The sequence below is a fragment of the Octopus bimaculoides genome, chromosome 5, assembly GCF_001194135.2.
Source record: "Octopus bimaculoides isolate UCB-OBI-ISO-001 chromosome 5, ASM119413v2, whole genome shotgun sequence".
In the NCBI taxonomy this organism is placed as follows: Eukaryota; Metazoa; Mollusca; class Cephalopoda; order Octopoda; family Octopodidae; genus Octopus; species Octopus bimaculoides.
In genome coordinates, this window is record NC_068985.1 from 78,660,853 (window position 1) to 78,685,696 (window position 24,844).

Sequence of the window (24,844 nt, forward strand, 5' to 3'; positions counted from 1 at the left end):
GTGGTAGTGGTAGACAATATGGAAAGAGGATACAGCTCAATGGTATCACATTAGATATAAATTGTTGGTGAATAAGAGATTCTCAAGTAGCTGATTGTTTTTTTGTTGTTCTTTTTTAAATGCAATCTTCGTAGTAGCTATGCTATCCTAGATGTATGAACAGTACTACTCTAGTACAGAGTGTATTTGTCCTCTGTATAGCAGCTACACAGAGCTGAAGTTGTTTAGCCCCAGGTTAGCTCAGACCTAGCAGACAATGATCACTGGCATTTCAGAAGCCTTCTTTTCTCAAGAAGGTAAGGTGTAATGAAATTTGGTTACTATTTCTAGCAGGTTGAGCAGCTAACCACATAGAAGCTCCATCTGACCCTTCAGATATATAGTTTAAAAAAACACAAATTACAGCCTAAATAGTACAACAGTTTCTTATTTATATTCATTTATGAATATAAATACATTTTCTCTTTAGTTGAGGATCATACAGGTTTATCTTGGCAAGTAGAACTGAAAACCTAGCTTCAATTCCCATCAATAGTTGCTTCATTTATAACCCTATGATCTTAAGAAAGGTGCAACTGTTAAAGTCTCAAATTATTTCTCATAGGTTTTGAGGGTGTGTATTTTAAGATATATTATTCTTTTACTTGCTTAAATCATTCGACTGTAAATATGCCAGAGCACCACACAGTCAATCAAAAAGAAACTAATACATTTTCTATTGGTCTCATTTTGGCCACACTGCTAAGTTACAGAAATCTGAGCAAGCCAAAGTCAGTTGTCAAGCAGTAAGAAACAGACATATACAAATATATACATCGCACAATGAACTTCCATGGTTTTCATAGATCATTTACATATAAAATTGTAGGGTGTTTTAAGCAACATGTCTCTGTTGTATGATTGTCCTATTCAGTTTTACATTTTCTGTAACCGATTGGAAGTGTATTTTGAACCCTCTTCTCCCCAATGAGAAGTACAGTCTCAATGCCATTCAGGTTGCTTTTTAACAATTCTTTGTGCCTTGCTTCATGAATTTATCTAAGGAGGTCACCATCAATAACTATATGCTACCTGTTCTTTGGCCATCCAGATTTTCAGTTCACAAATTATGTCCACCTTAATACTATCTTTAGCATCTAGTCCCTGTCCATTCTGAATATTACCCTAACAGTCTGAGCCGCTAATACTCTATTGCAACCAGTTTGTGGTACAGTTCTTTGATTGGTCAAACATGGAGTAGATTTTCCTCAGGCACACATTGTGGTAAGTAGTGATCTTACCACTTGCCAAGATTCTGAGGGAAGATCTGATAGTTCAGTCTTAGTCCTAGACTGTATTGCTTAGACTTCCAGATTGATTGAATTTTTGTGAATACCCCACTTGTTTTACTAAGATTTACGAAGGACGTATTTTTTTGCCTCGTTGATCTGGTTGATAAGGCTTCCTAGAATCAGCGATTTTTTGTTGCCAATACAAGCTTATGTGAACTGGTGCTTAAAGGGAAAAAAGTATAGGAAGTGTTTCAAATGAGTGAATTTTCCAACAAAACATCGATTACTATCCACATGTATTTATTTATAACCGGTTTAAAAGTGGCTTAGTAACCTAGAGTAAATAGATAATTATTGAAACACATCAAATAAACAGTATATATTTGAGGTAAATTTTCAGATTAACACCCGCACGATTTTCACTAGGGTGTTAGGGAATTCCGTCCCTAACCCTAACCCTGACCCTAAAACCCTAGTGAAAATCGTGCGGGTGTTAATCTGAAAATTTACCAAGCTATCTTTCGATTTGATGTGAAAGATAGCCAATTTACCATATTTGAGAGAAAGGAATTAGGAAGTAACGTCGATACTCCACCCACCTAACTCAAGAAAAAAGAACGGTAAAATAGAGGTGGGATTTGAACTCAATATGACAACGAGACATAACACCACCAGGCATTTTGTGGTAAATTTTTACTACCTCACTCTCATGATTTTCACAAAAAAAAAAAAACGATCTTTCGCGTGGAATCAACTCCCCTGACTTCCTACTCTCCCGCAAATCCCTTATTTTGGTGGTTGGGAAATTTTTTCTTTTTCGTTAAATGAATTGCGGTGAGCACTAATATGCCAGAAACCCTTTTTTTAACCCGGAAAACGGGGGTTAGGGTGGGGTGGAACCCTCGGAAATTTACCCATTTTGCCTAACCTCTAACTCTTCTGTCAATCCACTGCCAATATAGCATTTTTTTTATTAGGCCCCTAGATCCATGAGGCCTCTAGGCAACTGCCCAGTGAGCCCATGCTATAAGACGGCACTCCATTCGTGCTCTCTTGCTTATCTCCATGTGTACAAGTTGACATCTTAAAACAAATACTGCAATCACTTCGAGCCAACTTCAACACGGTCGCTTAATCTGTTCAAAAACAAATCACTTTCAACTCATATTCTACCGTCTAGCTTTTAAAAGACTATTTGGACATTGTAGATTGAAAAGACGGGTTATCTCAATTAAAGCAGCTGATGATTAATATCATCGATCCGGGCCGACCTGGGGCTAAACAATAACACGATCACTGCAGTGGAAAGAAAGCAAAAGAGTTAAATAAAAAATAAAAAACTGAAATGCAACAAACCTTCACACAGAGTTGGTAAAGTTACTTCTGTAGTTTGGTTAATTATAAATGTACAGAACATTAAAGTCGCAAAAAATGCACGTTTCGAATTCATTTTGAAGACGAGATGATAATAAGTAACGAGGTGGATTCTTACAAGCATGAGAAGCTCAAGTCCTAAGTTTCTAGCTAAACGAATTGATTAACCCCCCACTTGACATAAAATAATTATAATTTTTGAACGAAAATAAAAAGATTATTGTAGCTTCCTTGTGAACTAAAATTATTCTTTTATAATTTGTTATAATTTTTTTCATGGAATGTATAAAGAAATCTAAACTGTAGCACATCACGATAAGTACTTCCTGTGAAAAAAAAGTCATCATTTTTTTGTGATAACAAAAGAGAGGAATTCGTGTAGACTGACCAGAGTCCGCGGATTTTCTCTCTTAAACTGATTTTTGGCCTTTAAAATTTATATCAGATTTAAGTAAGTATTTCATTAATGCATCACATTATGTAAAATCCGCCATTACGTTATTTTATTGTACATATTATATAGAAACGATTCGATTCTATAATAGGGCGGTGCCCGCTGCCGGAAATTTTAATTACTCTTTCAATTTCTGAATACTTTGCTACTAGCGAAAGAATGCTACTTTTATTTCTAAAAAAAAAAAGGTTAAAATGTATTGTATTTAGTTCTACTGTGAAGTAAAACAATTGATTGTCAATATTTTTCTCTATTTTAATGATTCTAAGTATCTGTGATGTTGATAAGATTCAAGTTTCTTTTAAATGTTTGTATTTTTGGTTCTGCTTTTGAGATAATTTGAAATGTAATTCGTAAGCTGTGATGTTACTAATTACCGATGTAAAAGTATAAAAAGTAATTATTTTTAACTATCAGTAAGTACTGTATTATAATAGCATTTTGTTCACTCCATTAGGCTGTGTATAGACATTTCTAACCTATATTGTTTTTATTCAAACCAGTTAAATACTTGTTTATCATTATATTATCTAAAAAGTTTCAAAAATTATTTAAATAATTCGTTTCTAAAAGTATTATTCGCCGGAGACTATAACAAACGTCGCTAACCGTCTGTTCAGCGTAACTGAAATACTTCTCTAACGAAGATAATTATTATCTGAGTCACGTCGTCCCAGCTACCCAAATACTTTTGCCCTAAAGAATAATTCTCTGTGATAATGTGTGTGTCTGTAAGAGTATTAGAGAGAAATTTTGAGTTAAAATAGTCTTGAGTCCAGCCTGCTCATTCCTACTAATTCTAATGAAGATTAAAGAGTAACCCACATGTGAGACATAGTGTGAGTATGCAGAGCGGTAATTAAAATAACATTCAATTTCCCTGGACTAATAAAACTTCCACATAAACCATCAAGGGAGCCTCTACAAGAACTACTCGGCTACAAGAAATAGTCACCAAATCTTCCTCAAATCACACCTACCGTCTTAATACTAGATTTATAATGAATTCCGCTATTTGATATTTTATGTAGTTTTCTTAGAATTTACACTACTACCTAAAATTAGTAAAAAAAAATATCTAGTACTTGAATTAAACAAAAAACGAGAAGGACACATAATGTAGTCCTAGATAAACTGTAAATAAAAACTGGGATAACCAAGGCTGAACCGTATATTTTTCTATAACAGCCTGACGTGGGAGCTATACGAGGAAACATCAAATATTGCTGTCACTGCTTTTGACTCAAATTTAATAAAACAACCTTTATACAAAAGGTTAAGTGTTAACACATTTAAAGATGGTGGCATCAAAAACCTAGATATTTATTTCTGACTTTTTACTAATTCTATTAACTTTTCTTCAGCTTTGGAGGGAAAATACAGTCTAAGAAAACTTTTATAATTGTTCCATCAACTATCAGTATGGGACTAGTAGAATGTTTCTTCTCAACACTGAATCTATAAAAGTATTATAGAGGCTCCATTTTCCAATCACATTATTGTTTTTATTGTCAAGAGGTCAATATCCAAGGATTTTCAGCTTTGAAAATTTTTCAGGCTCAGGGGATGAAAATTGATATTTAGAGTAATTTTAAACATTGTAGTTTTCCATTTCTATACTCACCATCAGGTATATTTTCAGTATATATATATATATATAGTTTTATATAGTTTGAACTTAGTGATAAAAAGTTGTTCTGTTCAAAACTTGAAGAAAACACCAAATTTTTCACTTTGTCCCATTTTTGACATCCCTGTTGCAGAAGATAGCAGGTTTTTTAGTAAGTGGAGTAATGTGTTCTGTTAAAACTTTAGACACTGTAAGATTAGAGAAGATAAGATGCTCACCAACTGTAAAGTAATAATAGCCTAAACTTGAAATTTTTTTGAAAGTGGCCTTCATGACATGGACTTTGTGCAATTTTTGGTTGGCATTTTTTTTTCATTGGCTGAGTTAAAATAATTGATATTTAGCGTCTGAAGGACTTGAGATTGTGGAGATTAAAGTAACATACTTTCCAAGGTATGGTATCAAACCCATTTGGAATGATAGGTCCCTAAAATTAAATGAAATTCAATATTTCGAAAATAGCCAAAAAAAATTAAATGGCCATAAAATCTGGTTGGTAACAGCCATGAAGCTAAAATTTTCATGAATTCCTCCTCTCATGGATATTAACAAATGGTGTAAATTTGATGAAAATTTTAGAACCTTTGCATCAGACCCTTGTTGAATTTCACTGGAATGACTCTATACTGTCATGAGGAACAGGTCTTCTTCCCCAATACTCTAATGATCCCAGACATCTGAGAAATACTCAAGATTAGCAAGGACGAAGCAAAATGAAAAGTATGGATAATATTTGTTGGGGAGAAAATGAGGAGTGGAGTTTAGAGAGATAAGTAGATTTAGTGTGGAGTGGAAACAACTATTTTTACATTACTATGTGACCTATTTATGGTGGATTCTGCCATCACTATTTATATTCATATACTCCTTGACTAACCAGTGAAATAGCTCTGAAATCTTTCTCATATCACACAGCCTATAGTCTTAAGGAAGGACCTATTGACTAATAACGAAGTTCTAGATACACTAACCTACAACAAAGAGGGGATGGTCATGCCTGAATTCTTGGTCATAAGCTTGCTCAAACAGAGATAACCTGGCACTAAACATCTAGGTGAACTGTCTTCATTTTGTGATCAGCACATCACATTGGCCACTATTTGTTTACACAGAGGTAGACCATACTTTCACAAAGTGTCTATTTACAAATAGTTAAATGTTTTTGCCAAACAACATTTTTCACTTTTGGGGTGATAAATTTTGGGTGATCCCAAATATATAAAGATGCAGATATTTTGCTAAACCTTCCATTTCTTGATTATGTTTGAAAATTAATTTAAACATATTGGCAGTCTACTCATTAAAAATAGTCACGAAAAGGTTAATGCCAAGTTAGAAATATCAATTACCTTCACTAACCAAAAAATATGAAATTCATGACAACATCAAGTAGTTAGCCTAAAATAATATGAGGAAACACTTTGTCAGGACACAGTCTTCAATACATATATGTATACAGGACAATCTCTCTCTATCTCACACACAAAGTTGCAGTTATCAGTTTACTAAATGGAACTTTGTGTGTGTGTGTGAGATAGAGAGAGATTGTCCGGTATACATATATGCATTGAAGTCTGTATGTAAAAACACATAAAGTATATGAACTAGTTCCTGATAATGTAGCAGGATACAGCTAATATCTGGTCGTTTGTGACTCTAAAGTGTAGGCTAATTTTGTCAAGGAGTGTCCTGACAAAGTGTTTTCTCATATTACTTAGCTAACTACTTGATGTTGTCATGAATTTCATATTTTTTGGTTAGTGAAGGTAATTAATATTTCTAACTTGGCATTAACCTTTTCGTGACTATTTTTAATGAGTAGACTGCCAATATATTTAAATTAGTTTTGAAACATAATCAAGAAATGGAAGGTTTAGCAAGATATCTGCATCTTTATATATTTGGGATCACCCAAAATTCATCACCCCAAAAGTGTTTCCTAACCTTTTCACTGTTGATGAACTCTTCAAATACATTCCATATCTAAGAGAATACAATCATTAATATCATTATATATCATTAATATTATTATATCTCTCCCTTTTATAAAGTTAAATTTTGTGGTAAGAAGCTTGCTTCTCAACTACATGGTTCCAGGTTCAGTCCCACTGCCTGCACCTTGAACAAGTATCTTCTACTATAGCCTTAGGCCAATTAAAGCCTTTAAGGTGGATTTGGATTTGGTAGACAGAAACTGAAACAAGCTCATCATATATATATATATATATATATATATATATTTGTATGTATCTGTGTTTGTCCCCCACCATTGTTTGACAACTGTTACATCCCCGTAACTTAGCAGTTCAGAAAAAAGACCAATAAAATAAGTACTACACTTAAGAAAAAAATAAGTCCTGTGGTTGATTTGTTTAACTAAAACCCTTCAAAGCAGTGCCCTAGCATGGCCACAGTCAATGATTGAAACAAGTAAAGAAGATAAAATCATGAAACTCATTGAAAGGTTTGGCAATTCTAAACCCATCAGATACCACAAGGAGTGTTTAAGAAATTTCTTAAGACCTTGTTCAGACCAAATTGCCCCACAATCCCCTAATGAAATCTTTTTTCCCCATAGGGTCAGTCTACTTATTGCTTACAAATGCCAAGATTTCAAATATACATTGCATGTGTACAAAATACAAATATAGAAACATGACTTAAAAGTGCATTAATCTGATTATCACTATTTCTCTCATAACTCCTAGGGACTTCATGAAATCCTAAGGTTCTGGTTTGGTTGTGGGTGGAGAAGGAGACCATGACTCCCTTATTGTCACTAATCTCTTCTTTGATCTCTGGAAATAGCCCAGCTGGATATCAGCGACCTTGGGTAGGCCTCTTAAATCCTGTGCTCACCAGGGTACTGGTCATGAATTGGAAGAGAAGAGGATATGAGGTTATGCATCAGATGGTTGGGCAACATCCAAGGCATTACCTTATAGCTTAGTCCTTGTACTATCTGGCAACAGGCCTCTGCTTGAAACTTCTTTTAGTGTACTCTCTGACACTGATAACATGCATAGGAGAGCAATTAGAATCAATGTGCTATAGGATCATGGTTCCTCTCTTCCTTTGTTAGTATCCTAATTGAAAAGCTGGTAACAATGAACTTTGCTAATGGCATTCATGAGCCAGGAGGTAGTACCAAACCTAATGGTGTGTCGGGGCTGTTGCCACATAGTAGTCTTAAGATGCTGCATATTTGAGCAGTTCACAATGTAGTATTGCATACAGGTAGTTGGTTATCACAGCCTATCATGTTGTTAGATGTAGTTTATTGTGGATTATCAAATTATGATGTTTAGGTCCCTCTTGTTATATATTGATATTGAACCATGAAATTGACATAGTACTTCTTAAAACAAGTGCATATACAGATTCAGTCTTGTGAATTTGCTCTGACTCACATTTGAATGCACATTCACATCAACACTAACGTATAAATGCAAGCTAAAATATAGATTATTTTCTACTAGTTCCAACCAGTTTGCTGTGGCCTTACTAATGGATTTTTTAAAATAATTTTTTGTTTTCTCCTTTTTTTTTCATCAAGTCTCAACAACCACTGAGCAAAATGACTGAGGTTCACAACTTTGGCACTGAAGCTGTAACATGCCATGCTTGGAATAAAAACTGCACCGGTGAGTTATCTTTTAATTTCTTTAAAACCATATCAACTTCTCACTACCTCTATGTCCTCTTTCTCTTAGTAATTCATCATATTTTGATTGGTTTCAAGAATAAAGACCTCTAACAAGGTCTTAGTAAAAAGTTTTTTATCTTATGAGGCCTTATATCTGTTAAAGCAAGGCTTGATGGACAGAACGAAAAAGTGGTGCAAGTATATCCCTGCCCAATGTGATCCAATAGTTTATAATAATCCTTTCTATTGTAGACACATGGCCTGAATTTTGTTATGAGGGAGTTAATCGATTAATACAACCCAGTCTTCAACTGGTACTTATTTCATCAACCATGAAAGGATGAAAGGCAAAGTCGACCTCAATAGAATTTGAACATAAAGATGGATGAAATGCTGCATTTTGTCCAGCATGCTAACAATTTTGCAACTTGCAATCTTGCTTTTTCAAATTTTGGCACAGGGCCTGCAGTTTTTGAAGGAGAGTAATCTGATTGCATCAACCCCAGTACTCGACTGGTATTTATTTTATCAATCCTGAACGGATAAAAAGCAAAGTCGACCTCAGCAGAATTTGAACTAAGAACATAAAGACAGACAAAATGCTCCTAAGCACAATATCACAAATTGTAGGGAATTGGTATAGTTGATTGTATTGATTCCCAGCCCCTAGTACTTCATGGAAATGTGCTTCATCTTAGAAGGATAAAAAATGGCGTTTACCATGGCAGGGTTTGAACCCAAGATGTAACTAAATACTAAAGGCATTTTGTCCAATGCCATTACAATTCTGCTCTAATAATTGTATATTTTTAGTTTTTCACTGATTGCCAGATTATTAATTAATTTCTTTTTTTTATAAATATTACTGTTGTAACAGCTTCCATCACATTCCAGGGGGAAAAACTACAAGTAGTTGATAGCTTCCATTACCTATGTGACCAAGTCAGTAGCAGGTTTGGATGCTCTGAGAGTGTAGCTACTAGAATAAGAATAGCCTGGGCAAAGTTCAGAGAGCTCCCACCTCTGCTCTCTCAGAATAAAAGGTAGACTGTATGATGCATGTGTCAGAACAGCCAGTCTAGTTATGTAACCTTGTGTTTAGTGTATTGGGTTCAGGATCCTAACATTGAGGCTTTCATATGCCAAGTGGGCAGCAATATTGTTTCCTTGAGCAAGGTGTTTCATTGTACGTTGCTCCAACCTACTCAGATGAAAACGAGTACCAGCCTAGTGCTGGTGCAACACACTCTCTCCCTCTCTCTCTCTCTCTCTCCCTCCTTCCCCCTCTCTCCCTCCTTCCCCCCTCTCTCTCTCCCCCCTCTCTCTCTGTTCTGCTGGGTCAAGAGAGTGTTTGCTCTCAATTACATAGAGACTAAAAAGTAATTAACAAAAGCATGACTCAGGCCACCAGATCACACTTCACTTGTGAGTGGTGGCTATGGGGATCTTTTTTTATAATCTAGGAGGAAAAGGCAATACTTCAACCTTCTATTTTTGCAGGGCCTCAGACCTATCTGGAGCTCTACCTCTCTGTTGGAAATAGTTAGCAGTTAATCTAAATATATTAGAAGTCTACCTATGATAAATTGGTGTTCTATCTAAGAAAATTGATCATTCCTTCACTGAAAACCAGATCTAAATACTGGTCCTTATATTTTCTGCACAATTCTTACTGTTTATTTCTGAAACAAAAAAACCTAGTTGTCATCATCTTCGTCATTTAACATCCTTGTATTATGCTGGGATGTGTTGGACAGTTTGACTGGATCCAGTGTGTCCCAAAACTACTGCATTGTGCTCCAGTGTCTGCTTTGGCGTGGTTTCTATAGATGGATGTCTTTCTTAACACCAACTGCTTTACAGCATTGATTGGATGCTTTTTTTCATACCAGCTGCTTTATTGAGGTCACCATGCAGTCCACAGGACTACGAACTCTGAGGGAGGTGGGAGAGGTCAGCTTCATGCTTGTGGATGAAGGGATTACTATCAGAAGGGTGGGGGAGCAGGTTCTTGCAGAGGGATTTGCGTGGATATTCGCATCTAGTAAGGGAAAGAAGGAGAGGGAAAAAGAAAATAATCAATAGGAGCTGCAAGAGATAATGGAATATTGAAATATTGAAGTTGATTAACACTTTAGCATTCAAACTGGCCATATCCAGCCCAAATATTCTATTTGTTCTATGTTCAAACCAGCCAGATCCAGTCTCACTCCTACCCTACAACAATCACATCATTGAAATTCCAAAGCCACAAGATAATATACATGATTAATTCAAAACCATCATCATCATCATCATCGTCGTTTAACGTCCGCTTTCCATGCTAGCATGGGTTGGACGTTTTGACTGAGGACTGGTGAAACCAGATGGCTACACCAGGCTCCAATCAGATTTGGCAGAGTTTCTACAGCTGGATGCCCTTCCTAACGCCAACCACTCAGAGAGTGTATGTGAATGACTAAATATTACATTTGACTGAGTAATCTGAATGCCAAAGGGTTAAATCCTGTATATACTCTCCCAAACTCTATTGTGACATCATCAACTTTGGTTTTCCAGACAGAATCAGTTCATTCTTTGGAGTTTCAGTTACTGTGATGCTCAATCCCATACATATGGTGGCGGGCCAGTCTCTGGAGTGAGGGACTAGTATCTAAGTTGGGTATAATTTCTAATATCTTTAGATTATTTTAAACAGTGGAACCTCAATTTACGAATATAATTCATTTCTGAAGGCTGTTCATTACTTGAAATGTTTGTAAACCGAAACTATTTTTCTCATAAGAAAGCACAGCAAATTCAAGCAGGGATGTGCACTGAGTGAAAGTTAGACAACAACTGACACTTTCCAGCCGAAGCTCTCAGCTTGTCATCAACTGTTGTTTCTGGCTTGTGTATTCATTACTTGAGACATTGTTCGTCACCCAAGGGGTTTTATGCTCAAAAAATTGTCAACCAATATGTTCATGATGAGAGGCATTTGTAAACTGAGTTTCCATTGTATCTTTAGATTATCTGCTAACTATTTCAGACAGATAAGTGGAGCTCCCTTCAGTCTCCGAGGCCCTGAAAAAGTTAAACAGTCAAGGTATTACCTTTTCCTCCTAGATTAAATTTTTAAATTTTACCATACTCAAAAGTATGGTAAAGGACCTGTCTGTTAAGCTTAGTGACAATTCAGTAATGCTTTTGTTTTTCTTTCTTTTTTTTTATTATTCTTCAGAATTAGCTTTGTCTTCTAACAGTACCGAGGTTAAGGTCTACAAGAAGACCGGTGGAGGCTGGCAGGAGTATGAGACAATGACGGAACATGGACAAAAAGTAACCAGCATTGATTGGGCTCCAAATAGTAACCGTATTGTCACATGCGGATCAGTAAGTTTGTTTTTTTTTATGTTCTTGTTGTGCAAAAATCCCTAACACAAGTTGAGCAAAGTTATGATAAATAATCTAATATTTAGAGACTGACAAAGCTCTGTCCAGACATGCACCCATCAAACCCCATGGGGAAAAGGTTTAATCAGTTTAATTTAAGCATGATGTATCCATGCTTCAGGGTATCTGTATGATTTACATTCTTTGAAGTTTGGTTTTGAACTTTTGATGAAGAACCTGGAACCATCTGATCCAATTGGTATAGTGTATAAGTGGTGTGTGTGAATACTTGTTTACATTCACACACATACACATTCATTCACAATCTCACTGATGTGTATTTCACTTGAAGTGCTTTTATGCTAAACCGTATATACAACACTGTGTGTGTGTCTGTTAATTATGTCTGTTCAAAGTTGTCAAGTTAGTACAATATTGAAAATGTGTTCCTACCTACAGGACCGTAATGCCTATGTTTGGAATTACAACAATGGGAAGTGGACCCCCATTCTGGTTATCCTGCGCTTCAACCGGTCTGCTACAGTGGTTAAGTGGTCCCCTAATGGTAATTATAATGTTTCTTCTTTCTTTCTGTCTTCATCCTTACAACCACCTGACTTTGGAATAATTAACTGCTGTAATTGAGAAGACACGTCTTGCTAGCTAAGTGAAATTACAGTTGCGGCCTAGTGCTGGTAATGTGTGAATGGTGCCAGTGACGTGTGAATGGCACCAGTGCTAGTGATGCGTGAACGGCACCCATGCCAGTGATGCATGAACAGCACCCATGTCAGTGCCGGTGACACGTGAATGGCACCTGTGCCGGTGATGCATGAATGGCACCCATGTCAGTGATGTGTGAATGGCACCCATGCCAGTGACACGTGAATGGCACCTGTGACCCGTGAATGGTGCCGGTGACGCAAGTGGCACCTGTGCTGGTGATGCATGACTGGCACCCAGTAGACTCAGTGATTTGGTTGACATTATGAAGGGCATCCAGCCATAGAAACCAAAACATAACAGATTGGAACCTGGTGCAGCTCTCCAACTTACCATCTCCAGTCAAACTGTCTAACCTATGGAAAACAGCTGTTAAATGATGTTTTTTGTTTAGTCAGAGAAAGAAGGGTTGCATCCATTACCTTATTGTGCAAGCTTTCTGGGACTGGCAGAGGAGTAAAACACAACTGGAGGGTTATCCTTAGATTATAAACCTGGCCAGAATGCCTGCAATAGAATTAACTCTGCTAAAGGTACCCAAGGATCAGGTAGTGGTGATAAGCCTGGTCACAAATTGTCTAACATCTAACTGGCTTTTGTACAATTTTACATATTCAGTTTGATTGTCAAGGCTTGAGTCACCTAAGGCTAAAGTAGGTTGAACACAAAATGAATCCAGAAACTTGTGAAGGAAATAGCAACCACATCTCCCTCAAATCAAGCCTTATCTTGTAAAAGGATGAGACATTAGGTACTATACTCTGAGATATATTATGGCTGAAATTAAATAGGGATAAAAATAGTCATGGCTGGAGTACCTTTTGATCATAGGTCTGCTTTATCATGGCTGATCTGGTTCTAAACAACAACCACCACACATCATTTGACGTACTATATGCGTCACATGATGTGTCACACACCACCATCACGGACAAAAATCTGAAAACAATAGGCTATCACTGCTGAAACAATCATTATATAGACATTCTCCTTGTATAAGACGACAATCTAAATTGCATTAATCTGTGGTTTACTGAATTAATTCTTTATCTAGCTCTAAGCTCTTCCTTACTACTGTGCAGATTATTCACATGCATAACTTTCACAGCCCACCTCATCCTCCATTTCCTATGATGTTTCGTTTTTCTTTCTTTTTCTTTTTTTTTTTTTTGTGTGTTGACTTCTATCATGTATCACTCACTGCACAACTTGCTCTGCTCTATGTTGGGGTTTCAGAAAACAAGTTTGCCGTTGGCAGTGGTGCACGACTTATTTCAGTTTGCTACTTTGAAGAGGAGAACAACTGGTGGGTGAGCAAGCACATTAAGAAACCAATTCGCTCTACCATTACATGGTAAGTCTCTCAGTTTGCTTAATTTTGTTGTTAGTTGTCTGTGCAACATTAGCTGGCCACATGTCTCCCTATAATCTCCAAGGGACTTTCAACGGCTGGGATGTAGCTCTGTAGTTTCATTGTATTAACTCTGTCGTGCTGCGTTGCTGCTAAAGTGGGAATAGTTTAAATGTAATCTCTGCTTTATTTCCTGGTAAAGCAGTTGTGAACAAAACATGTAGAAAAATGAAAATAAAATACTAAAATTAGACAATTGATCATGTTGCAGCTTTGTAATCAAGTGTGTTTATGACTCCTTGTTAATAGTGTCTTCCATAGCATAGCTGTTGTTTACTTTTGTTTTTTAATTGAGAAGAGAAAGAAACCATTTTGCAATGAAATAAATGCATGATGAACCCGGCACTGCGTCTTGTAAATGAACAAGTCCTAGACTCTTTGCAGTTGAGGAAATTATTGATGATATTTATTCTTCAGTTGAAGAGTTTACACTTACACCAGCAATGAGAGTGATTCAGGCAATCAAACTGGTGAAAGTGATGAGGAAAGCAGTGATTTGGGTGAACAAATATAGTAGCTGAGAGATAAGCCTATTGTTATTCTCTGGAATTTTTTTTGTAATTCTGTCCATTGGTTTGCCTGCAAATGTTATTCTTGTGCTGCATATGCCACTATTTATTTTTTTTTGTTTAGGAGCTCAAGTCTGAGTGGGTTAAGCAGATGAAATATAAATCTGCTTCTGGATAGTACATTAGCCAAGTGCAATGGTTCTCAACTTCTTGTAATTCAGCACATCCTTTCATGAAATGGTCTTTTACAGATGCCTTTCCCCGTGTTTTGCACTGTGGTTTCATATCTATATATTTTTATAGCATGCCCCTTTCTTTAGGTATTTGCCTGGGGTAGTTCCTTTTATGTTAAATTTTTATAGAAGTTACCAAAGAAGGTAAGAAATTATGCAATTTAATATGCATTGGACCTTTGCACATCATCAGTCATGTTTCTGCATACTGATAACACAATATCCTATTCAAATTTTAACCTCGACAAACAGTTGTTTATTGAAAATATGTTCAAATATAAGTCTAGTACTTGATTTGAATATTTTATTTCTAAGAAAGAAAATCACAACTCTTCTGAACATTTGTACAACTGTTAGTAACTATTAGGTATAATCAAAGAATACCTTCTCACACAAGTGTATCTCTTTGCAAATGTTACAGTGCTATGTTTAAGCTATTGCACTTGCTCAAATATGGCATGTGTTTGTGTTGTATAGAAGGTAGTTGTATCGAAAAATTATCTTTCATATTTTTTTTGTAAGTGTCTGTCTATGAAGTAGCTTGTCTCTTTTGATGAGCAAAGTTTTGAAAATATAATATTGTATTATATTGAGCAGATTGGTAATGCTTAATTATTTAATGATGGATGTTGGATTGATAAGGCATGTGACCTAGTGGTTAGGCTGTTGGACTCACAATCATAAGGCTGTCAGTTCAATTCTCAGGCCAGAGTGCTTCATTTCACTTTGTTCCTGTCTAATTAGCTAAAGACAAGATGTGTCTACTGCAGGTTGGCATCTTGAAAATTATTTCAAGTGCAAAATGATGGGGGTCTAGTATTGAACAAAGAATGCATGATTGTAATGCATAATTTTATATCAAATGTGGATAAAAAAGACCATGACATTTACAACACAATCAAAAAGTAAATAAATGAATAATCTTTTTCTTTTCAGTTTGGATTGGCATCCGAACAATGCTATGCTAGCATGTGGCTCCACTGACTTTAAAGCCAGGTAAGTGTTTGTTAATTTGCCTTGATGCATCAATAAGAGAATCTGTATGTGAGCAAGGTTAGAATATAGAATTATGACTTCAGATATTGGAAGTTGGGTTTTATTGTAACATCACATCTAGAAGGTCTGATATTTGTCAACTCTACTGAAGACTTTTTTTGTTCTGTTATTATAAATTCACAACAGAGGTGGATTGGTAGAATGATTAGTATTGGACTTGTTTTATTTGTCCCATCTCTTTACATTCTGTGGTCAACTTTACCTTTCATCCCTCTGGGGTTGATAAAATAAAGTACCAGTCTGGGGTTGATGCAATTGAATAACTTCCTCCTCTCAAAACTCTTAGTCTTGTACATAAATTAGAAGCAAATGCAATTTCATACCTTATGGTGGGATGACCCTGTTGACAAACTTCCACTGAGGTCACATGTAGATTGGATTACATTAAAATATCAAATTTGAAAAGCATCAACTAATAAAAGCATTTACATTATAGACCCATAACCACTCTACTCTATCATTTCACACATCTAGTTGTACTAGGACATCATCTATATTGTGTTATAAGGCCAATGACTTAAAGAAATATCATCAATAGATTATCTTGAAAACTTGTTGTTTAGCTCCAGGTCAACTCTGATCTAGTTGACATATATTTCACAAGATGGTCCTGCCATAACTATTCCATCTTATATTCATACAAAGTGTATCCAAGATTTTATTATCCATTCTGCCTTTCTTTTTTAAGGTTGTAAAAGTGTAATTTGAGGGAGATTTGGTTGGTATTTCTAAAAGTCAAGCAACCACATGAAAACTCACAGTTTGGCTTGAAGTTGTTCAACCCCAGGCCAACCTTTGATCCAGTACATGTATGTCCAAAGCAGTTCCATTCTGCTTTTTATTCAGACATTGTAGATCACTAACTACATTATTTGATGTGTCCTTCCAATGGTAATTTGAAGATTTGAGTTTTATTTCTTTTAGTTTGAGTGATCACATAAAGGTTCTCAGTTTGCAATAACTAAGTTGATAAGTCAGGACCAATGGCAAAAGTGAATTGGCCAGTATTAAGAGCCCAGCATCTCTTAGGTTCTGATTACCCCTTATGGAAATGGAAGAGATTTTTCAAACAACCTTGACTGTCCTATTGCACTATCTTCCCACAACTAACCATTGAATGATAGCGTTCATTCTACTAACTATGAGTTTCCATCTGATCTCAAAACTAGGGGAAAGTTAACATAATCCAAAATACTGGGTCTGTCATCAGGCTTGCTTATATAGAAGCTCTCAGTACTTGTCAATAACAGTAAAAACATGTCTATATTTTGCTTTGTAGACTATACACATTGAAGCACATATTCTGTAGTTACATGGTAGTACAGTCCCTTGCATAGAAGCTAAAAAATTAGTGTTATTCTTTATTTGACAGTTAAGAATTAATGGGAAACTGGAGCTTAAGTTTTAGCTTTCAAAAATTTCTTGAGACAACCTTAAATATCTCCTCTTCCAAATATAAATAATGACACTATTTTAACCTACCTACTTTTCTAGAATCTTCTCTGGCTTTGTGAAAGATGTGGAAAGCAAACCTTCCGGCAGTCCTTGGTGGGATGGGAAGATGAGCTTTGGCACCCTGATAGCAGAGTATTCGAATGGTGGAGGTAAAGAACCAGTTTCTTAAAACAGTTTTGGAAATCTTTTTTCCTTTTCTTTTCTTCTTTAAATGTTTTCATGTCATTATTGCTGTTCTTTGCTTTAATCTTATACTATTTATTGCAGGCGGTTGGGTACATGATGTGTCTTTCTCACCGAAAGGAGACAAATTGGCCTGGATTGGACATGACTCCAGTATTTCTGTAGTAAATGCAAATAATGGTCAAAAGTGAGTATTTCGTTTTATTTAGGCAAACTTTCATACTCACTCTGAGCCCACTTCTTACAGCCTGAAGTCATTAGTATGTTTACTTTAAATTGTTTTTACAATTTGTAGCTTGTTCTGAAATTCAGATCCACTATAGATGTTTAAATACATTCTTTCGACAGTATATTTCACTTCTATGAACAAATTCGCTGGGAATATTTCCTGTAAACAGATTGGTTTCCACTTCAAGGACACATTTATTTCTTGTCTGCTTGGTGATATGGAATTGAAAATAAGCACCAAATTTTCTTTTCAGAAATATATACTGAATAATCAAGTAAATCCTTCATTACACAACATAATTCTCATGGTCATCAGTTCAAACATTATCACAGCCACAGTTATGGGCTTCCTGAGACATGGGACGTTACTGTTTGTCTTAGTTTGTTTAGTTTACTTGTCCTAGTTACAACTCCTATATATGTCAGTCTCAGTATATAGAGATAGATAATATTCCTTTGTATTAATTCAAACAGTTTATATACAGACAGACACTTTCATAAGCTTCCTCCCCATAACATTGCTGTCCTTATTAATTATCAGCTTTTTTTTTTCTCATATTGGTTATAGGTTGAACAAGTTTACAGTTCAGCAATCTCCAAGACATTTCAACTCCTGCCCCTTATATCTTCAACACAGGCGTGGCTGTGTGGTAGGAAGCTTACTTCCCAACTACATGGTTCTGGGTTCAGTCCCACTGTGTGACACCGTGGGCCAACCAAAGCCTTGTAAGTGGACTTGGTAGATGGAAACTGAAAAAAGCTCATTGTGTAGTGTGTGTGTGTGTTTGTTCCCTACCACCACTTGAAACTGATGTCAGTGTGTTTACTTCCCTGTAACTTAGCAGTTCAGCAAAAAGAGACCGACAGAATAAGTACCAAGCTTAAATGACAAAAGTACTGGGGTCGAGTCATTTGACTAAAAATTCTCCAAGGTGGTGCCCCAGCATGGCCACACTCTAATGACTGAAACAAGTAAAAGATAATGAATCCCTTTTCACCTGCAGTACCTTTTCCTCTGTTGAGCCCTTAACCACTTACCATATGTAGTTCCATCACACTATTGACACTTATGTCAACTTCCCAATGTAATTTTTCTACTTTTCTTTGGATTGTTTCACTTAAATCTTTATTTGACCTATTTTTCTCACCTGTATTTTCTCCTTTTCTCCTTAATAGGGTCGCTGTCATTAAGGAAAAGTTTCTTCCTTTTATTTCTTGCACATGGGTGTCCGAAGAAAATATCGTGGCAGCAGTAAGTGTTTCAGTGAACTATTGAGATTCTAAAACTTTGAATGTTTTGTTTATGTAATCTAAAGACAGCTTTGGTTAACATTTTGTTTCTTTGTGCAGTCAGTGTGTCTCATAAAGTGGAGCAGGAGTGTGGGACACTGTGATGATTGGAAAAGTACAAATCACTTTGTTTAACTCTTTAGATACTTACTTACTTACCTCAGAATGTCCTTGGTTCTATTCTATGAAACAAACTTTGTTTTAAAGGAAACCTTCTATCAAAATAACACAAATATATTTTTTCAAAGCACCTGCTTAACACTTTAGCAATTAAACCAGCCATATCCGGCCTGAAATATTCTACCTGTTTTATGTTCAAACTGACTAGATCCCACCTTTCACACCTACCCTACACTGTCATTCTGAAAATAAACCATCTCATCATTTAAAACTTGAAGTTACAAAATGATGGATTATTAATTCAAAGCAATGTGAATAAATAAGTATTACATTTGATAGAGCAACCTGAATACTAAAGGGTAATCATGACAGTTATTTTAATAAATTTTTTATTTGAAAACTTAATTGAGCCAAAGGTAGTATATTTCAACAGAAATATAGTAACACTAGGGTTAATAACATTATATAGCAAAATTATAATTTTTTTTTTTTGTCTTTGATCACTAAGTGTTATTTTCTATTTATTTCTATCTAGAATTCAAAGGAAACTACTACTATTCCATTCAAACTTAGCCTAGAATTGACATTATAGGTAGTGTGAGAGACTGGAATTGGCCAGTTTGAACATAAAACAGGTTGGATATTTGGGTTGGGTACCAAAGCGTTAAGGGCTTGAAGTATGAGGTAGCTTTATTCAGTGTATTGTTGTTCAGATCTAGATCAACCCTAATTGAGCAGAACTGAACTATAGTCAAAACCAATCTATCCATGGCTATCTCTTATGAGGAAGTATGTATGACTACACTATCTAATGCATCCTTACAGTAGGATGTGATTGAAGGAGATTTGGCTGCTACTCTTAGCAGGTCAAGTGACATTGATCCTGCTATTGGATTGGTTTTTGCTATGTGATGTGAATTTGACCCTCTGTAATATGAATTTGGCCCTCTGTAATATGAATTAGCTTTCTTATTAAGGTGATGAGCTGGCAGAATTGTTAGCACACCAGGTAAAATGCTTAGTGGCATTTCATCTGTCTTTACGTTCTGAGTTCAAATTCCGCCATGGCTGACTTTGTCTTTCATCCTTTTAGATCAATAAAATAAGTACCAGCCGAGTACTGGGGTTGATCTAATCGACTATCCTCCTCCTGCTCCAAATTTCAGGCCTTGTGCCTATAGTAGAAAGGATTATTATTATTATTATAAAGAAGATGGAATGGCAGAATGGGAAAAAATGCCTTGCAGTATTTCTTCGGTTTTTGTTTTTTTATGTTCTGACTTCAAATCTAGTTAAGTACTGGAGCCAGTATAAGTAACTAACCCTCCTTTCCTGAAATTTCAAGTTGTAAGCCTATATTAGAAACAAATATTATTTTTATTATCGTTATTAATTTTGTTATTTTTATTATTTTTCATCTGTAATTGTAGGGGTTTGATTGCTGTCCCCTGATGTTCAATTATGCCTCTAATGGTAACCTACGTTATGTTTGCAATTTGGACGTTCCTAAAGAACAGTCTCTTGGCACCCAGAGGTTTGTTATTTGACTTTCACTCTCTCTCTCGCTCCCATAAATGTCATCATCATCATCACCATCATTTAATATCTACTTTTCTGTGCTTGCATGGATCAGATGGAATTTGGTGAGGGTTTTCTAAGGCTGGATGCCCTTCAAGTTGCCAATTCTCACCTTTACCTAGCAAGATAATATTTTCCCATGGTCAGCCAAACCTGTTTTTCATGGAGCAATGTATAATGGTGATGCTTCTTTTACAACCATCACATGATGTTAAGACAAAGACACACACACACACATGCAATTATGTGTGTGGCAAGGCTGTGTAGTAAGAAGTTTGCTTCCCACCCACATGGTTTTGGGTTCAGTCCCACCACGTGGCACCTTGGGCTAGTGTCTTCTATTATAGCTTTAGGCTGACCAAAGCCTTGTGAGTGGATTTTGTAGACGGAAACTGAAAGAAGCTTGTTATATATGTATATACCTTTGTGTTTGTGTCCCCACCCTTCCCATCACCGCTTGACAACTGGTGTTGGTATGTTTAGGTCTCCATAACTTAGCAGTTCAACAAAAGCAAACAATAGAATAAGTGTTAGGCTTAAGAAATAAGTCCTGGGATCAATTTCTTCAACTAAAACCCTTCAAAAGTAGTGTCCCAGCATGGCTGCAGTCAAATGACTGAAACAAGTGAAGGGAAGTAAAGGAAATATATATATATATTTAATAGGCTTCTTTCAGTTTCCTTGTACCAATTCTTCTGTAGCCCTTATTAGCCTAGAGTTATAGAAAATACTTGCCCAGCATGCCATGCCATGGGAATGAACTCCCTGATCATATGGCTGGAAATAAAGCTTCTTAACTTCATTGCCACAGCTGCACCTAATGTCAATTTTCATATTTAAACAAAAAAAAAAACTGCCTTATACTGGGTCATTGGATTACTACCAAAGTACTGGTTTTTATGTTGTAATCAAATCAGTTTTATGTTATATGGTGGTAGGTGTCCATCTCTTGGTTATCAACCACCTGGAAATTGTAGATTCAATAAACAAGTGAAGTGAGCTCATTCACATTTTTATTGAATCTGTAACTGACTGATCGAGAACTTGAAAATTCTCTTTAGCATTTAGCTCTTGTGTTTCTAACCAGCACAACTATGTAAATAGTGTGTCTCTTATTTCAGCACATGCACACACTTTCTTCTTATCTCTTTCTCTCACACAGAGGTATTCATTTTCTCTCGTGCGCAGACACACACACACACACACACACGCACTCACACACACACACACACACACACACACACACACACACCTTACATGTATTCATCTCCCCTATTTTTCTATGTTGCAGTGCAATGCAGAGATTCCGAGACTTGGATAGAATGGCATCGGGTCCTGATGATTCTTCGAAATCTATGAAGACTCTTCATCAGAACGCGATCACGTAAGTTTTTCAGTCTAACTATGTCTTCAAGTGTGTGCATACATATCTATCTGTTTCTAACAAACTGTCATGTTTCAGTGGTATCCTTTCATTATGATATGATTGTGGAAGTTTGAGTTTTGTTTCTCTTGGCGTCTTTCTGGGATTGATTAAAGAAATTTTAAACAGAAAGAGAGATAAAACAATCAAACTTGATCAGTTAGAGTAAGATTTGGCTTACCAATTTCATTCTTTGTAGTGATGGATAAACTGCCTTATGGTAGGTATTTTGTTGCATTCTTTTAACTTTTAAAGTTCAAATCCTCTTAGAGTCAATTTTGCTTTTCATCCTTCCAGGAATTGCTAAAGCAAGTACCAGAATGTATGACCTTATCCTAAGTGAGAATTTAATGTTATAAATATTAGGGCACTGGATTAGCTGTTGTTAGAACATTAAGTAAAATGCCTTGTAGTATTTGTTCCCACTCTTTATGTTCTGAATTCAAATGTTATCACGGTTGACTGTACCATTCACCCCTTCAGTGTTGGTAAAATTAAGTACTAGTCAAATACTGGGGTCAACTAACCCCAATTGGAAAATTTCAGATTTTGTAACTATGTTAGATACAATTATTATCCATTTTCTTCCCCCTTTTTTTCTTATCTTGTTGCTGGTGATTTATAGTAAACCATTTATTTATCTTGAGTGCTTGTGTCTTTCAGACAAGTGGTTGTCCATACTGGAACTAAGGAAAACTGCGCCAAGTTTTCTACCTCTGGAATTGATGGTAACCTCATAATTTGGGATGTAAAGGTTCGTTGACAAATCTCGCTGTTATTTTCATCTCTTTATTTATTTTATTTATTATGAGAAGCAGTAAATGTAAACTGTAGATTTTAGGAGACAGCTCATCCTTAGTGGTGGGGATAGCTAAGTTCAAAGTTTATTCTTTTATCTTTTACTTCTTTCAGTCATTTGACTGTGGCCATGCTGGGGTACCACCTTGAATTTTTAGTCGAATGAATCGACCCCAATAATTTTTTTTTTTTAAGTGGTACTTATTCTGTTGGTCATTTTTGCTGAATCACTAAGTTATGGGGACACAAACACACCAACACCATTTGTCAAGCAGTGATGGTGGGGACAAACACAGACACACACACATAGATACATATATACATATTTATATATTGGGTCATCTCATAAATAATATGGTTTTCTTATACTTCTTTTATTTTTCAAAATTAAGTTCTTTTTTAATCCAAAATATACTCTCCTTCATTTCCTACAATGCTCTTCCCTCTGTCTCTAAACTTCCAAAATTCACTTGTCCGTGACAAAAAAATACTCCTTCACTACTATTTTGACCTCGTCTACAGAATTCATATTTTTTTCCATCCAAATGATTTTGAAGAATTTGGAATAAATGATAATCAACTGGAGCAATGTCCAGCAAATATGGTGGGTGGAACATCGTTTCCCATTCAAATTGCTCCAGCCTTTGGAATGTCATCCTCACTGTATATGCCCGAGCATTATCCTGATGAAAGAACACCTTTCATCTTGAAACCAAAGATGGTCAGTATTCTTCTAGTGCTGACTTGAATGACCAAAATAGAGTCAGATCAGCAAAATCTTAAAGCCACGAGATAGTGAATGATAAGTTAAAAACAATATGAATAAATAAGTATTGCATTTGACAAAATTTGAATGCTGAAGGGTTAATAAACAGAAAAGTTAAAAACGTGGCTCAAGGGTCTAATCTTTTCTGATGACACTTAATAATTGTCATGCATAAAGCTCATGACTTTATTCAATATTCTATTGACTGTACCCCTTTTTTGTAAATTAATGATCTTGTATCAGGGCAGACATAATACTTTACCCTGCCTTCTGTTTCATGTCTTAATTCATTTGTTTCTCTCTCTCTCTCTCTTTTTCCCTTCAGTCTTTGGAGAAATCGTTAGCTGACATGAAGATTTCCTAAACATTCACCGGTTATTATTGTCTTTCAACAGAGGGGAGTGCTGCTATTTCATACTTCTGAACAGTCGGTCAAATTGAAAAAATCACCGACGCGAGGGCAACGAAAATAAATTAGTCACTTTGTATCCCCCTTACTTTCTCCCCTCTCTCTCTCTGTTTCTACCTCTACTAGCATGCTCTGTAGTTTTAATCATGTAATAATTTCTGATCAGCTCTCTCTCATTATCCCTCTTTCATCTCCATCAACAATATTTTACCGGATGATGATGATGATGATGATAATAATAATAATAAATAATAATAATAATAATAATAATAATAATAATCGCATACAGTAAATAAAGGGATGCAGTCATAATCATAACTTTGTTGTTGTTTATCCCCAGGTAAGTTCTGATCTTGTTGACTTGTAATCAAAAATATTCCATTTGTGACTAACCCCACTTTTATTGATTCTGATATAGCTTATCTAGGATTATATATTACCTGATATTTTTCTTTTTTTCTTTGACAGTTGATTATGATTTAAAGGAGATTTGGTTCCTATTTCTAACAGATCTAGCAAGCTTGTAGACAATCCTTCATTGAATAAGGTTTAAATAGCCCTCACACGAGTGCTCTCAGTTTCACACCAAACTACTTGTAGCTAGTGAGAAAAGATTTGAGAAATTTGGCTGCTGCTATTTCTAGCATGTTGAGTGATGACACAAAGGCTCCCTACATGACTCGTATAATTTGGTGGTCCCTAAACTTATTTTGTTGTGGAACCCATACATATATTTTATAGACAACCCCCACCACAATCATCATCATCATCATCATCATCATCGTCGTTTAACGTCTGCTTTCCATGCTAGCATGGGTTGGACGATTTGACTGAGGACTGGTGAAACTAGATGGCTACACTAGGCTCCAATCTGATTTGGCAGAGTTTCTACAGCTGGATGCCCTTCCTAAC

General features: G+C 35.9%; 2 protein-coding genes across 2 annotated transcripts in view; one reads left to right on the plus strand and one right to left on the minus strand.

The window, feature by feature from the left end:
* Positions 1-2,903, minus strand: part of LOC106870607 (protein canopy 4) — a 26,218-nt gene extending 23,315 nt beyond the window's left edge. The window contains exon 1 of the mRNA XM_052967810.1: positions 2,628-2,903. Within this exon, the coding sequence (XP_052823770.1) occupies positions 2,628-2,769 (142 nt within the window). The 5' untranslated portion in view covers positions 2,770-2,903. The remainder of the gene's footprint in view (positions 1-2,627) is intronic.
* Positions 2,904-2,947: 44 nt separating this feature from the next.
* On the plus strand, positions 2,948-24,244 carry LOC106870614 (actin-related protein 2/3 complex subunit 1A). Its single transcript, XM_014916745.2, has 13 exons — positions 2,948-3,096; positions 8,286-8,373; positions 11,599-11,750; positions 12,210-12,315; positions 13,710-13,827; positions 15,563-15,622; positions 17,177-17,286; positions 17,405-17,507; positions 18,725-18,800; positions 20,389-20,492; positions 21,828-21,920; positions 22,623-22,713; positions 23,849-24,244. Exons 2-13 carry the CDS (start codon positions 8,307-8,309, stop codon positions 23,885-23,887), a joined length of 1,119 nt encoding a protein of 372 aa, XP_014772231.1. The 5' UTR covers positions 2,948-3,096; positions 8,286-8,306; the 3' UTR covers positions 23,888-24,244.
* The last annotated feature ends 600 nt before the right edge of the window (positions 24,245-24,844 follow it).

Excerpts from the sequence above, each read along its gene's own strand:
- LOC106870614 (XM_014916745.2), top strand. The coding sequence starts at position 8,307 with ATGACTGAGGTTCACAACTTTGGCACTGAAGCTGTAACATGCCATGCT. Across the intron at positions 15,623-17,176 it reads TCCACTGACTTTAAAGCCAG|AATCTTCTCTGGCTTTGTGA; the intron begins GTAAGTGTTTGT and ends CTACTTTTCTAG. Across the intron at positions 21,921-22,622 it reads CTTCATCAGAACGCGATCAC|ACAAGTGGTTGTCCATACTG; the intron begins GTAAGTTTTTCA and ends TGTGTCTTTCAG.